Source organism: Lutra lutra, chromosome 14 (assembly GCF_902655055.1).
Source record: "Lutra lutra chromosome 14, mLutLut1.2, whole genome shotgun sequence".
Classification (NCBI taxonomy): Eukaryota; Metazoa; Chordata; class Mammalia; order Carnivora; family Mustelidae; genus Lutra; species Lutra lutra.
Genome location: NC_062291.1, coordinates 75,171,991 through 75,188,157, shown reverse-complemented (window position 1 = coordinate 75,188,157; position 16,167 = coordinate 75,171,991). Strand labels below are relative to the sequence as shown.

At 40.5% G+C, this 16,167-nt stretch overlaps 1 protein-coding gene and 1 non-coding gene across 5 annotated transcripts in view; both read left to right on the top strand.

Annotated features, from left to right (window-relative positions):
- Positions 1-16,167, top strand: part of SHTN1 (shootin 1) — a 99,021-nt gene that overhangs the window by 25,269 nt on the left and 57,585 nt on the right. For all 4 annotated transcript variants that reach the window (XM_047703420.1, XM_047703418.1, XM_047703421.1 and 1 more), the window contains 3 exons: positions 6,520-6,614; positions 12,213-12,381; positions 14,902-14,999. In XM_047703420.1, the coding sequence (XP_047559376.1) occupies positions 6,528-6,614; positions 12,213-12,381; positions 14,902-14,999 (354 nt within the window). In that variant the 5' untranslated portion in view covers positions 6,520-6,527. The remainder of the gene's footprint in view (positions 1-6,519; positions 6,615-12,212; positions 12,382-14,901; positions 15,000-16,167) is intronic.
- Positions 9,093-9,199, top strand: LOC125085319 (U6 spliceosomal RNA). The gene has a single exon (XR_007122853.1). It is a non-coding gene; the product is annotated as a U6 spliceosomal RNA (small nuclear RNA).

Below are 16,167 nucleotides of genomic sequence, written 5' to 3'. Positions count from 1 at the left end.
GAATTATGTGGGCAGACACATCCCCTATGTTTAGTTGCTGCTGCATTGGGCATCCAAGAAAGCAAGAAATGTCTTCCTATTTGCCGCCCCCCCCCCACCAAAAATGTCCCGGCATTACTGTGATTTTCAAACAAATGGAATGAATATTATTGTTTCATGAGTATGTTATTATAAAAGACAGTTGCACTTGTATAAAAAAAACTTTACTATGCGGAACAGTGAAAGAAGAACAAAAATTACTTGTTATCTTGATTCTTTGAGAAAAGGCAGTGTTAATATTTTATGGTCTTTCTTTCTTGGTCTTTCATCTGTGGGCAGTATTTATGTCCACAAAAAATAAAGTCACGCTTTACATTCAGTTTTACAGCCTGCTGTTTTCAGGGAGTGGTGTATTGTGGTCATCTTTGCATGTCAGTAGAGGTGTATATTTTTTTCTGTATTCTCTTACATGATAGTACCCTAATTTATTTGAACATTCTTTCAGTGATAGATGGATTATTTCTGGGTTTTAGATATTCTAAATAATGTGAAGTATTCTTATACATCTTTACAGTGGTCTGATTTGTTTCTTACATTAATTCATAGAAAAAGAATTGTAGTTCACAGAACTATCACATTTTTAAGAGTCAGAATGTTTGTAATGGCCTTCTCACCCAGGAACATTGTATTCCCACAAAAGCTGTAATAATCTTCTAAATGTTTGCTGTGGTATTCTTGTATGCCATGCCGATCTGTCATTACCTCATCCAGTAAGATAGAATGTATCTGATCACACTCAGAAGGATCAGAAGGAAATAGGTCATGGGAAAAGGACCAGACTTTAGCAGGAAAAGTTGCCCTTCCCCTTGGAAGCAGGGTCTTTTTCTCCATCTTTCTGCAGATGCTGTGTTAGGCTGTTTGATTATATCATAAAGTGTTGACTTGGTAACTATGCAACAGAACATTTTATTCTTGTCGAAGGTTAAACAGCCATGAAAATGGAGCATTATAGTTCATTTCAGTACCCAGTTTATTTCAAGTGTCTGGCTTTAACAAAGTCTCGGGAATATTGTTGTTGGTACTTTTCTTTGGAGGCCAATATGCTATGACAGAAATATCTCTTACTTGTGAATATACAAACTGTGATTGTGTAGAATTTTCTTGTTCCCTAAGGCGAGATTAATTTGATACTCTTACACTTTTGCTGACACTGGGTCACACTGAAAGAATTATACCATTTACATTGTTACCAATTCATGTTCTCAAATTAATTATTGATAGTGGATTGGAATGCTGTTGTGTAGTAAGAATAGTTCAAGGTTTTATGGTTGGACTTAACATAAAATGCTTTGGTTGGGCAGGTAGTAGGCATTTTGCCTCTTGTGTTCTGCAGAAATGGAAGGAACTTCTCCCCAAATCAACCTACCTTTAGAGTAACATATAAACTTTCCTCTCCCACTTCCTTTTCTCCTTTCTTTGTCTCTTCCTCTAAATATCTTCAACAGTTTTAAAAATTCACATTTTTCCTTACAAGCAACTCAGAGCCTAAAAGAATCAGCTGAAAGGTTAGTACAATGATCTTTATTGTTGTATGCATTGAATTTTTGACTTTCCTAAGTCTGCTTAATTAATTTAAAGTTTGGATGGCAGGAGAACAGAATGCCGACTCTTTTCTCTGACTCAAAAGAACAGAAAGTGGGGATGATGAAAATTCTAAATACTTGTTAAAACATTCTGTCTGGGGTAAATGGTTGATGACTTCTGAACAGGGAGCAGGATTTCGGATTTGGAAGGGAGCTCAGCGGTTACCAGCAGGAAAAAGCAGCTGTGCTGTGAATCGGCGTAGTCCTGAGCAATTTCTGCATTAGTAAAATTGGGATAAATGACCCTGCCTCCGAGGCTGTTCAAGGAACAAATGAGATATTCACGGAGAAAGTGCTGAACACAGTGCCTGGCGCTAGAGTTTAAGTGCTCAGTAAACGTGCATTGCTGCCGCCGCCATCTTGTTGACTATCCTGTCCGAGCCCGAGCGCCCTTCGGCATGAAGAGTCCCTGAGACCGCTCACGGGTTCGTTTGCAGAGCCTGGTCTTGGTGCTTGGACAGCCCTGGGGAAATATCTTTGGCTGCTAAGTTGAAATCTGCCTGCCTGTCATGTTTACCTGCGAGGCCCAGATCTCAGAGTGAGGGAAGAGCCCCGTTAGGCCTAAGGGCTGTGCTCACCTCGCGGGTCATGCTCTTCTTAGACGGTTTCATCCATATTTCCTCGCCATTTTCGGTTCCATCAACTCTGCCCGAGCCTTCCTCCTGTCTTCCTGCACGAAGAGCCCCGCTGCAGAGCAAAGCCATGGCCCCTAGGAAGACAGATTCACGTGAGAGAAGAAGTCACTCAAGGCCTTTCAAGTCCTTCAGCCAGAACCTGAGAGCCTTTTTGGTGTGTGAGGACACACCCGTGTCCCCTGCACTCCTGCCAGCTCTCATCCGTGTTTGCAGACGCATGAAAACCCGTCAGGCGATCTCACGTCGCCGGCGAGTGAACGGCATGTTCTCCACATGAGCTGCAGAGACGTCCTGCATCTAGGCATTGCTGAGAGTTGGCTGGATGGAGAGGAGTTTCGCTCAGGGCAATCCCATGGGTGGTATCACATTTGAATACAAGTTATAAAGACACCTAGAAAATCAGAGTCATCTAGAAGTTGGTTTAGCTGGGCTTTACGCGTTAGAACTATATTTTGGGATATATGTTACTTGACTTTTTTGGGCTTCAGTGCTCTCCAATAGGAAATTGCTGTGATGATACATACCTACCTCGTAAGACTGTCGTGAGGATTCATGACAGAGCACATAGGGTTTAGCACAGGCTGGACACAGAGTTGGCCCAACAGTGGGTGATAGCGGTTGTGTCTGAAGCAGTTCTGTTCTAGAGAGAACATTCTTGTAAAGGGGTGTTCACAGACGAACATAGGCCTGATAGATTTTTCCAGTCACTCACACAAACACAAACACAAACACAAATGTGACTACGTAGCGCATACCCAGCACTATGTCAGGTGCAGGACGGTCAGACGTGAGTAAAGCTGTGATGCTCGAAGTTAATAGAAGACAAAAACAAGTCAAAAAGAGAAAGTCCCAGTTGCCCTCCATTCTGTGATGGCAAGTATGTCCGAGTGTTTTGCGGTCGTGAAGAGGAAAAATAGACTTTGCTGATTCAACTGGACGGGTGGAAGCACTCATGGATGGCTTTTCAGGTTATGCTTCTGAGTTGTGAGAGTCATTAAAAACAACTCTGATTATGGAAAATATCAAGCTTATATAAAAGTGAGAAAATAATGCAGTGAAGCACCATGTGTCCATCATCCAGCTTCAGCAGCTGCCAGCTCGAGGCCAGTCTGTTTCATCTCTGTCTGCACGTCCGTTCTCACCGACCTCAGGTTATTTTGAAATGAATTCAGTCATCATATCATTTAATGATAATTTTATCGTAAATAAATATAAATATTTCAATACGTGTTTCTAAAAGGCTAGAATTCATCTTTCTTCTTTTTTAAACCTTCCTTTCATCCACATTAGAGATATGTTAGGTGTAGTGGTCATTCATGGTCTGGATATTATGAGACAAGCCTGAATTTGGCACCATAGGGCCAGTCACTAAATGAACAAATTAAAGGTTTTTTTTTTTTTTTAAACTTTCATCCTTTGAAAGGGGCAAATAAAATTACATATTGCAAAAACTTCTGTTTTGTGTCATGTAACCTGACTTGTAGTTTTGGAAATGAGGTCTGCTTTTTAAAGATATAAATGCCCTCTGAAACATGTTCTTTTCTTTTAAATCTAGAAAGTGAATAGGTGGGTTTCTTTGCTCCCTACTTAGCATTGAGATAATTTTTTTAAACTAGAAATCAAAGCACAACTTTTGATTTCTACTGTTCCCTCTTAGAGGAAGAGAGAAAAGAAACCTATCTGATGGGGCCTGCTCTTTGAGAATTGGAGAAAATTGTGGCTAGTGCTGCCTATGTAAGTTTATCAAGTTAAGTTACAGGGCAGTTTTTTACAAAATGTTCAGAAAAGAAGTGTGTGTGTGTGTGTGTGTGTGTGTGTGTGTGTGTGCATGTGTGTGTGTATTTCTTTTTGCTGGGCCTAAACCTTGCTATGTGGAATGATTTTTTCCTTACTCTTCCATGAGCAAGAATGTTATTGAATAAAAAGTCAAATTCCTATGAAACATGCAGAGTGTTTATGTTTTTGTTATGATGGTGGAAATACCAGATTGTGGCAGAAGAAGTCAAGTAGTTAAGGCTAAAAATTCAAAGTAATATTTGATGTTGTAAAAATTGTATAGGTTTCTTTTCTCTTTCCTTCACATTTTTGAAGAACCTACCTTGTAAACATAGTGATAAAATGCCAAGAATATTAGGATTTTAAGGAAATAATAGAGCCTATTATTTAAACTACAATATAAAAGGCAATTATATTGATGAAGAGCTACATGGGCTTTGTGTGTGTGAATAAACTTGGCCTGTGTTCAGCTTCTATTTGTTCTTCTGGCATAAACACATATTGTGTGTGATTCCAGTTTAATGGGGACCCGTTTGTATGCCAAGCAGCTGCATTTTAGGACCTATTGCGTGATTTCATAGCTCTCTGAAAATTGGTTCTATTCAGAACAAGAGATAGAAGAGGAGAAGGGGGGTGGTGTGGAAGGGGGGGCAGAGCCTCAACACACAATCATTTCTTTTCAATTGGAGCCAGAAAGGTTGATGACAACATGACCATTGTGTTATAATGATAAGACCACTAAGGCATCTGTACCTCTCATCAAGGCTTTCACACAACAGCAGATACAATTTAATTCACTGCTCTGTCAGCAGTGCTGATACCATTATGCCGTCTGTCTCCACAGTTATAATCACTGTCCTCTGAGAAATGCAGTTGAAATGATCTTGAGCAGTCAAAGAAACTCTCAATTAAGGCTGCCACTTCCAATGTGTCAGATTGTGTCTTATGCACTTGGTACAATTTTCACTTCCAATCCTGTTTATTTACAATGTCTACCAGTAATTACGCTTAACGTGTCATTTAGTGAGGGGGGCCCCTGCCAAGCCGATTGTTGGGTGCTGCTGTACCATTGAGTGGGAGTTTCTCGAAGTCAATGCCATCAGCAGCTTTTAGGCCCTGATGGGATGCAGTAGTAATGTTGATAATGCAAGTATCGTGCTCATCAAGTCATAATTAGATGCCACTCAAATGTGCCACTTGTAATAACAGTGTTGATTCATGTTTTTCTCGGTGACTGCAACTACTAATTAGTTAAGTGGTTTTTGGTTGGCCTGCATTTGCTGCAGATTATTATTACCCCTGAAAAAATGTCAAGGTTAGAGATGTTTCTGGCCATTTAGTGCTGCTTTATGAATTTGAATATTAACATAATAAGAACTTTGGACAGACTTAGGAAGTAATACATTTTTGTATTTAATTTGGAGAGAAATTTTTTTCCCCTGAGTTTAATCATAATTGCAGGTTAATTAAGCTTAAATGAAGCAAAAGTAATCTCTCTTTGTGTTATGTGAGCCCCAGTGCTTTTTGCCTAACTTCGTTGGGTTTCACATTTGGGTGTACTTCGTTTTTCTTTTTTAAGCCAAACAAATGTCAATAAGTATACACGTCCACAGTGAAGTTTAAGATTCTGAGCATTTTCTTTTAACTAAAAATGTGGGGGAAAGGAATTGGCACTTTTCTCTCAGATGATCTTCGAAGTATAATTCAGGTTCTAAATTACTTTGTACCTTTGAATCTCAATCTGTATAAACCAGCTACTGAAAGAGCCTGAAAATTACTATTTTTCAAGCATTGGTAAAATGTCCAGTAAAATTGCATTTTTCTCCCAATCTTCCTGACAGTCTGTGATGCAAGAAGGCTCCACATTCATCGTCATCGAGTACATAACTGGGGTTGCTATACTTTTCTGCCCCAGAGTTTATTAAATCGCAGTAACCACTTTGTCTCTCATAGAGAAGGCTGTTGCATGCTGACCTGAGATAAACTGCCACCTTGTTATTCTGGTGAAGGAGATCAAGTTAAGATTTAATTTTAAAAATTTCTCGCTAGCTGATTTTCCTTCTTAGATCCAGGGGTTCTGTCTCGCTGAGAAAAGGAAACCGTGTTTGCCTCTTTTCATGGAGGATTCTTTCATCTGAGTTAGTGGACGTGTCTAAGACTCTGTACAGCTACATAGAAAAACGACACTTAAAGGCAGCCTAACTAGCTTTCTTAAAAATGTGCGCATTGGAAATGAAGGCTCTTCATTGCGTTCTATTTTCCCCCTCCACTTCCAAATATTAGCTAAGATTTAATCAGGGAAGCAGCTTCAAGACTGTTTTTTTGTTTGTTTGTTTGTTTGTTTTTTGTTTTTCCCTCCTCCGTGCCCGCTGAAGGCCTGGCGAGCTAAAGGAGTGAAGTATTCTGAGTCATGGGACACAACGTGTGGGCTTCTGGAATCGCTGACTAATCTCTGAATGCTGAGACTTTTTTCCCCTCATTCCTAGTTTCTCACATGGTTATAGAGGAAGTCAATTTTATGCAGAACCATCTTGAAATAGAGAAGACTTGTCGAGAGAGTGCTGAGGCTCTGGCGACAAAGGTGAGACTCTTCAAATAAGGGAATTCTACCTGTGCCTTTTAATTTCAACTTCTTTTCTGAAGAGTGACCTCCTACCTGCTTTTGCTTTTCTAGTCCATTGCCTCCGCTCTGATGAGGAGGAGAAGTGTCGTAAAGTGCTGTAAATTATCAAAGCCCTGGAATAGGGTTATGTAAATATCTTTTTGTTGTTGTTGTTATGTAAATATCTTAATGCCTAGGTTCTTTCCATTGTAAAAGGGGCATTTGCATGTGTGTATTTCAGCATTGGTGCTTTCTGCCTCTAAAAAATGGCCCAGAGTCCATCTTTCAACTGGACTTTCTAAATGTCTGAGCATTGGGTGAAAACATTCACCAAGTTTAAAACGAACCTGGTGTGGCATAAAGGGGGCAATGAGTGTTTCACGTTTGATTTAGATAAAAAAGTCAGCCTCCAGCCTTACATTTCAGGTGATTATTTGTGAAAGCAGAGTGAGGGCATGCTAAAGGTGACCTTCAGTGCTCCACTGATTGCTTCTCGCTGATGAATTTACCAAGAGTGTAATTTTCTATATTCTATCTCATCAGAAGTACATTATTATTAAAGAATGTTTTTTATCTCTGTCTTACGTATTTTGGGTCGGGTAAAATGCATCTGAACCACTTCATCAGAAAATGGATTACAGCAATTTTTAACCAAAAATCATTAGTAATGCCGGTTGTGGGCCTTTCTCACTTCCCCATCACCTCCCTCCAAAGTATGTCTTTGGATGTCACTGAAAGTCTGCAAATCAATGAGCCAATCTGTCTATGTATCTCTGTGTTTAATTTGTGTGCATTAGCAGTGTGCTTGCTAGAGGTATTTGCTTAATTGTTTGTGTAATGACACTACATTAGAATTCATAAGATAATGCAGTCAGAACCCAAGAATATAAACGTGTACATGCAACTTCTCTTCTGTTATTCCTTTGAAGAATACACAGCCCTATGGGCCATTGCTTTAAAAACAGTGATCGCGTGGGTGCTTTCCTATCATTTCTTCTGCTCTACCCTTCATTAAGTGTTCACTGGTCTGCAAAACTGGGTGAATCCTCTTTTTCATATCCTTTATTCCTTTTTTGGGAACAGATAGAAAAAAATGTCTTAGGAGCATACTAGCTGCTCTGAACCTTGCAGTGGCTAAAGATAGTCCTTGGATTTTTCTCTTGCTATCCATAAGTATCTCTGTTGCCAGTACTACATTGCAAAATGAGAACACAGACTACTTCGCAGGACTGGCAGAATTAATGGAAAGCAACAGTTTGGGGGTTTTATTCCCAGTGATGTCATTTTGGGCTGTGACTTTGGGCAAGTTACTAGTTCTGGTCTCTGGACTGCTGTGTCTCATCTCAAATGATAGGATGGACTAGAGAGAGTTAGGACGGAGGGAGAATGGGACAGACTTCCCTTTTTTCATGATGCACTCCACTCACAGGTCCGTACAGACCCTTTTAAAAAAATGATTTGAGCCCCTCCCCTTTTTTAACAGGTGACTTTGAGCAAGAGAATGAACCTCTCTGGGGTTTTACAGTTGCCTTGTCCTAAGTGTCAGGGTGGACCAGCATTGATTTCTTAAGAATATCCTAGACCCACTGATGCTGGGAATGTGGCCCAGGCCAGGTGTGTGCTGAGAAAGCTGCCAGGGGACTGTTGTCTTCGTCCGTCCCTGTTTATGAACCACTGTATTACTAATCTCAAAGGTCAGTTTTATAATTTAGTCTTGACAATAGGATCCTTCACTTACATGTTTTGTCCTCTATTCATGAAGTCTTTCGAAGTGGCCATATGGTTTCTTTTTGATGCTACAATGTGGCCTTGTGGGACTTGGAATACAAACAGGTCAGAAAGCCTATAGATGTGCTCATTGGATCTGGAAGATACTACAGCTTTGAATGCAAAGTCTGGAAGCTTCATTATATGCATGATCAATAAGTAGCACATAGTGGGGTGCCTGGGTGGCTCAGTGGGTTAAGCCTCTGCCTTCGGCTCAGGTCATGATCTCAGGGTCCTGGGATCGAGCCCCGCATTGGGCTCTCTGCTCACTAGGGAGCCTGCTTCCCTCTCTCTCTCTTTGCCTGCTACTCTGCCTATGTGTGTTCTCTCTCTGTGAAATAAAATCTTAAAAAAAAAAAAAAGGTAGCACATCCTGATTTAGGTATCCCAATTGTCATTTTTGAAAGTAGACTCCATTTTTAAAGCAGCAACGTTTCTGTAAATTTCTTCTTATTTTTCTAAATCTTTGCTCTCAAATTAATGACAAATGGGATGTTCTTAAGATGCAATTTGCATAATTTTCTTAAAAGCGGGGGTGGATGCTTTGGTAAAATGTGTAGGTTAAACTGATAAATGTAGACCAATTATTTAAACCATATGGTCCAAATCTGCTTAACTTGCTTACTTTGTATCTTTAAATATTCATTAAGCTGCACCCAATATAAAAACTATTTAAATTTGAACATAGTAGTGCTCGCTTCGGCAGCACATATACTAAAATTGGAACGATACAGAGAAGATTAGCATGGCCCCTGCCCAAGGATGACACGCAAATTCGTGAAGCGTTCCATATTTAAAAAAAAAATAAAATAAAATAAATAAATAAATAAATTTGAACATAGAAGATTCTGCTACTGTAGGTTTATAAAAGATTTATTTTTGCTTTGTGACTTAGAATCATTCCAAAAGATAGTATGCTGTTAACATATAACTTGATGAATAATAACTTCAGTGAAATTGCATTGCCAAAATTTGTGAATTCAGAGTTTTCAAAAATATCCAGTTAGTATGGTCATGAGATCTTTACATACATAAATCTTATGTTTCTTCCTTCAGAATGTGAGAATGATGTTTCAGAGAAATTTCCTCGTGGCTTTTTTTTTTTTTTTTTTTTTTTTTAAGAGTAGGCTCCACACCCATCATGGGGCTTAAACTCATGACCCTGAGATCAAGAGTCACATGCTGTACCGAATGAGCCAGCCAGGTGCCCGGTGTGTGGCTTTTTTCTTGAGTTAATAACTTTGTTGAAGAGAGTAGTTGTATTATAGCCACATAGTGCTGGCTGGGAGATTCTGATTCCTGGCTTGATAGAAAGAGGCATTAATTGAGGGTAGAACGATTAATAACAACTTATTAAGTATTATTGTGACAGTGGCCCAGGACCGAGCCTACTAAACACCAGATAACAAAAATTAGTGTTTTTGTGCTTTCATGAGGATCCTGGAAGAAGAGAAAATTGCACAGATGTATATGTTGGTTGAAAAAAACTAGCTGATAAAGTATTCCCAAAGAAAAATCAGACACACACCCCGAACACCTTTTGTTCCTATCAGGAACAGACACTGGCTTTTTCCTGCATGTCCATCACTGTATGAAGCGCTTCCTGTGTAATGTCTCACTCAGTGCGCACGTTAGGGGCAGAGGCTATTTTTACCCTTAGTTCTTGGAGGAGGAGACCACTGCTGTGAAAGGTGAAGTTATTCTAGAGGCAGAGACGTTGGATTGTAGAGCAGGATTCTTGCCTCTGGTTTTATAGAAACAGATATAGAAGCGTTGCCTGTCTCTGTGTCAAAGATTCTTCGTGGTGATGCGTCACAGAATCACCTGGGGACCCAGAGAGGGTGCTCTGCTGGGTTCTTCCGCCAGAGATTTGGGTCTGGTGAGAGAGCCCGTGCACTGGGATTTTGTAAAAGCTCCCTGGAGATTCTAACGTGGCGTGTTGGAAACCATTAGTTTAAGTATTATTAGGAGGCAGAATTACAAATGAAGTCTTGACTGTTTTCACTTTTTCCTTCAATTTTGATTTTTCCCCGCCATTCAGAAAAGATGGCGCCACCTGAGTATCAGGCAGGATCCTTGAGCCGCTCGTGCCTGCTGTAGCGCCTGTGGTGCCAGGAACCCACAACAGGCTTTACAAGAATGTTTTATCCTAGGGGAGAGAGGCTTGGAGATCATGGGCTCCTGTCTTATCCCTGATCCTCTAATGGACTGTCGGGAGCTAGAAGCTGGAGCTATGGGCTGGGCACAGGGAAGAAAGGGGCTGTGTGGGATTCCCCGAGTAGAGCTCACGAGGCTTCCCAGGGGGAAACTTTGGAAGGGTTCAGAGGTCTGGGAAACCTCTTGTGCCCACATCAGGCTACTTGGGATATAGTTAGATTCAGTGTTCTTGGGGTGAGAATCAGACCTCCCTGTTTGAAATGGTCTGGACTTTTTCCTGAGGGAAGCCCTAAAGGGTCTTAATTATGAAGACCCTTTATGAATGACAGACCAAATGAAGGACCAAAGTGGGGCCAGTACCAGCATGTCTTACTCTGATGTAAAGTTGTAGTAGAGAAGGTAGTTATTAGCTTTCCAATGAGTTGGGTTTCTGTTTCTATTTATTTCCAGTGTCAGTTGTTTAATTCAGAACTTGTCTTGGTCGCCATTAGCCCTGAGTGAAAGAAGAGAGGTTGCATTTCTATATGTGCATGTGTTCATAAAAGACCTTTTATTTCTTAGTCTCAAGAAGAGAAAACACAAGGAAACATACTTTGCTTCTATGGGCTTTGGACCACGTTGAGTCTTTGTGCTTTGCACTAACACAAGTACGCACATAAACACGGGAACCGAAGAAGACGATGGTAGTTGAGTGACTGAAACTAAAGAACAATTCATTTCTGCAAAGGGAATAACAAATACATTAATTAATTAAGATCTTTTTTTTCTTTGCTATGAACTAGAACTCTATAGAGAGAACAGAAACATACCTTGTACTTCCTTCTACTGTCAAAAGAAAAATAGGAATTTGTTAGTGAGGGATATTGGGGAATCCCATGGAATCCATGAGCTAGGAGCATTTTGAGAATGGACCAGAGTCCTGTGGGAAACCCATCTCCATTATTTTTCTCTGTGTGTCTCTACACACCAGCTCCGTTTTTGGCTTTGCAGTGGACTACCTTCCTCTGTTCCTCAGTTCAGTAGTGAATCATGATTGCCTACAGCGTCTGTACATCTGGACACATGGAAGGAAACTCATCTCTGTCCTAGCCTCCAAATTTCTAGAGGAGGGATTCGACTGACCACGCTTAGGCTCATGTGCCTGATCCCCAGACTGATTAGCTGCAGCCAAAGGGATGGGGGGTTCTCTGGGGGAGCACAGTTGTTCCTGTAGGAATGCTGTGGAACAATGAAGAGGAGTAGCAGGTGTTCAGAGAAGAGGGAGGGCTGGGCTAACAAACATTTGAAGGGTGGGCACAACAGCAAAGAAAACATTTTCTTGAAGTGCCTTAATTAGGACTATTAAGGATGGAATAAGTTGAAATTTGATTAAATCTATACTGGTGTCTTATCTTAATAATTCTTACGTCATCAGTTAGAACTAGCATTTCCCCATGCTGCTGGCTGTAATCCAGGCGTCAGGTCTTACTTTAGTAAGTTTAATACTAAAAAGTGTAAATAAAACCTTACTTCATGAACCTTCTAATTGTTAGTTCATGCTGTGGGTGTTGATGAATATGTAAGACAGAAATACACTCAATCTGTCTATTGTTTAAAAATGCAAGACACTCATTTGACTGCTGTTAAAATGACTGTTTTTATATTTTGCCTTAGCTAAATAAAGAAAATAAAACATTGAAAAGAATCAGCATGTTGTACATGGCCAAGCTGGGACCAGATGTAATCACGGAGGAGATCAACATCGATGACGAAGATGTCAGCACGGACCCAGAAGGCACCGCGGAGACCTGTGTCTCTGTGCAGTGTCAGAAGCAGATCAAAGGTGGAATGCTTGGCTTCATCACTGGGCACATTTTGGATAATGTTTCTCAGCCCTGGGTGCCCATTGGAATCACCTGAGAACCTTAGAACTTGGGTCCTGCTTCAAAAAGTTTCAGATTTAAATGTCCCAGAGAGCAGCCTGGTTGAGAATCATGATACGATGTGATGTTGGTGCTTTATGAATTAGTTTTTCATTTGCGATTAGACACTTTTGAAAGTGTTGTCTTTTTTTTTTTTTTTAAAGATTTTATTTATTTATTTGACAGAGAGAGATCACAAGTAGATGGAGAGGAAGGCAGAGAGAGAGAGAGGGAAGCAGGCCTCCCGCTGAGCAGAGAGCCCGATGTGGGACTCGATCCCAGGACCCTGAGATCATGACCTGAGCCGAAGGCAGCGGCCTAACCCACTGAGCCACCCAGGCGCCCCTTGAAAGTGTTGTCTTGATGGAAACAGCCAGTTTGTAAAAAATTCTTAAAAATCTGGACTACACATTGAGATAATTTTGTTATGTGAAAGAAAGAATGGATAAAAATATATGTAGCCCATGCCTCCCATTTGTCTGGTTCTTTTTTGGACTCTTTGGGGAGGATTCCTCCCCAGATGGCTTAAGTCTCTGCTGTCAAAGGACTTCTCACTGATTCAGGCACTGAGCTGTAAGCAATCTGCGGTGTTCAACTTAGACACGGTTAGACCACTCACTGTGTCGGTCATCTGCACGTAGAATATCACATGGAACCTCTATTAAATATACTTTAATTGTATTCTTGATTGTATATACACCTGATTATATGTACACACTGTTTATGTTACAGATGGAGAAGAGCAGTCTGGGGCTCAGTGACTTTTAGGGTATTTTAGCATCAGGCGCATGCCAAAAGCAATACTTACTAGCATGTTGGGTTGGATAAAACTGCAGTTGGAAGGAGGGGAAAGGAGGTATAAAGAAAGCCATTGTTACCTGACTGTCCACCCCCCTGACCTAAGACAAAATAATATTTGTATGGGTGGGGAGGGAGTAGTTTACAGGATTTCCTTCTGTTCATGATTCTCCCCTCATCTTAGGTCTGAGACAGTATAGTCTCTCGTTCCTCCTTCAAGATTAGCCAGCCAGTGGAGAAAGAGGTTTTGAAATAACATCTGAGAACTATTCCAGGCTGGCCTCCTGTGAAATCTTAGTTTAATTTATAAATAACTCCAGAGAAGGTTTTTAATTAAAAGCAGTTAAAACCTGAGTAGCAAACCTAGAGGCCTTGGATATCCATTTAAGGACTGACTCTGTGCTAATCTGTGTATATATATTTTTAAAAGATTTATTTATTTGAGAGAGAGAGAGATGAAGAGAGAGGAGAGGCAGAGGGAGAGGGAGAGAGAGAATCCTCAAGCAGACTCCCAGCTGAGTGTGGAGCCTGACTTGGTGGGATCCCGACTTGGTGGGATCCCAGGACCCTGACATCATGAGCTGATCTCAGGCCAAAGTCAAGAGTCGGGCGCTCCACCAACTGAGCCACCCGGTCACCCCTCTTGTGTACTTTTTTACTGTTTGAGTGGTGGGAGTAACTTTCATATACTACCAGAAGCTTTTGCACTTCATGGTTGCTAATAGTTTCATTTTGGTAATACAGTTTTCATTAAATTCCAATAAAGAAGAACTAGGAAATAAGAAACAAAGCACCAACAACTCTGGAGAGAAAATTACTAGAATTAACCCTTTTGCAAATAGGTTATATTTTGAGTCCATTCAAATAACGTTTGAGGGCTATAAATTGGCAGCGGGTCAGGATTTTTTTCTGCAAATCAAAATCTGCAAATTATCAACTGCCCCATTGTTTGTTATATTTTATTGTGACAAGAGCCCATGGCCATTTTAAAATAAAAAGGAAATTAGCAATATGCCTTAATTTGTTTTGCTGAAATCTTAAAACATTTACTTCTAAAATGCCAGATAGTTTCCTAAAATACGGGCTGATAGTGTGCAAAGAAAACATCTGGTACATTTAATAACACAGTGAGATTGCATGGTATAAAATTATTAATAACTGTGGCTGCATATAGGGGCAAAGAAGTGAGATTTCCATCATTCTCTGCTTTATTTTCATTTTATTTGTTAAATAACCTTGATTGTAAGCTACATATGGACTGGCATTTTCAGTTCTTTTGACAAGATTAATTTCTTCTTTTTTTTTTTTTTTTTTTTAAAGATTTTATTTATTTGTTTGACAGACAGAGATCACAAGTAGGCAGAGAGGCAGGCAGAGAGAGAGGAGGAAGCAGGCTCCCTGCTGAACAGACAGCCCTATGTGGGGCCCGATCCCAGGACCCTGGAGATCATGACCCGAGCCGAAGGCAGCGGCTTAACCCACTGAGCCACCCAGGCGCCCCTAATTTCTTCTTTTAAGACAAGTTTAGAAGTTACTACACCTGAAACTAATGTTGTACTATAAGTTCACTAATTGAATTTAAATTAAAAAGTAAGTTTGCTTATATTGTTTTCCTCCCCTGGTTTTTTTCTTTAAAAATGCAGAACTTCGAGATCAAATTGTATCTGCTCAGGAGGAGAAGAAGATACTAGCAATTGAATTGGAAAATCTCAAGAGCAAACTTGCAGAAGTAATTGAAGAAGTATGTATCTTAGGCCTGAAAAGCAAGACTTTTGGTGTTTTTAGGGTGTTTGGCTAAGTTAAAAACTTGCTGTTGGAAGTTGATTTCAGGCATGAGAACCATGTACCAATTCTGACCCTCTCTTCTCCCCTCCATTTCAAATATACGGAAAGGTGTAGAAAATAAGATCATGAACATTCGTATACTCACTACCCAGCTCAGTAAATCAGCAAAATAGCAATGAAGTGTCCCCGTTGTTCCCCGTATTTCGCTATAGGAGGCAGATTTGTAAGAATGCTCTCTGCAATTTAAGTCATCTGCTTTATTGCTGCTGGGGAAGAAGTATTTGGCTTCTCCATCAGATGGTTTGGCTCAGTTGGGAAGGGCTGTCTTCTTGTGTACCAGCAACATAAGCATATAGATGGCAGAATGGGTTCAAAGTGGGTGCTTCAAAAATCTTTTTATTTTTCCTTTTGAATGGTCTTTAAGAACAAGAGCACATAATTGCCTTTCTGTGCATGGTGCTTCAAGGAACTGCCTTTGCAGTCATGATTTAATTGGTGTCTGTGGTTCCCAGATTCTACAGCCCAAGCTTCTAGACTCATCCCTCAGGTGGCTTATGGGTAATGCTGAGGCCTTGAGGCTTCTATCCCTTCAGTGGGTAACCTTACCCAGCGACCTCAGTTTGCATACCTATCTCACAGTTTTCCTAAGGGCCAGAACGTGAGAAAGGTTGGGAGGTGGTGTCCACCAACTTCAGCCTCGCATTTACTTCATGTTGCAGAACATGCTGAGGCACAGGAAGGACGATGCTGTTTTGGAAGTGGCATTTGGAAGTGGGGAGTGTAGGCCGGTTACTAATTCAGACCAAAACCTGAAACGGAGCTTACGCTAAAAGCATCCAGTTCACAGACTCTCTGGTGTGCCGATGGATTCAGAGTCCTTTTCCAGGACCATTATCTTAGTTTCTTTCTTGACTGAAACCATAGGAGAGAGACAGACATGTTTTGATGCACTATCTTCCTCAATTATGATTATTTACTGATGATCCTGTCCCCCTCCCACTTAGAGGTGTTACTGGAAATCCTTTCAGAAGTTCCTTTTATTACGACTATTTCAGACATGTGAAGAGTATAAAAAACAAAATAAGGAACACCCATATGTCTACTACCTAGCTTAATACGTAGTC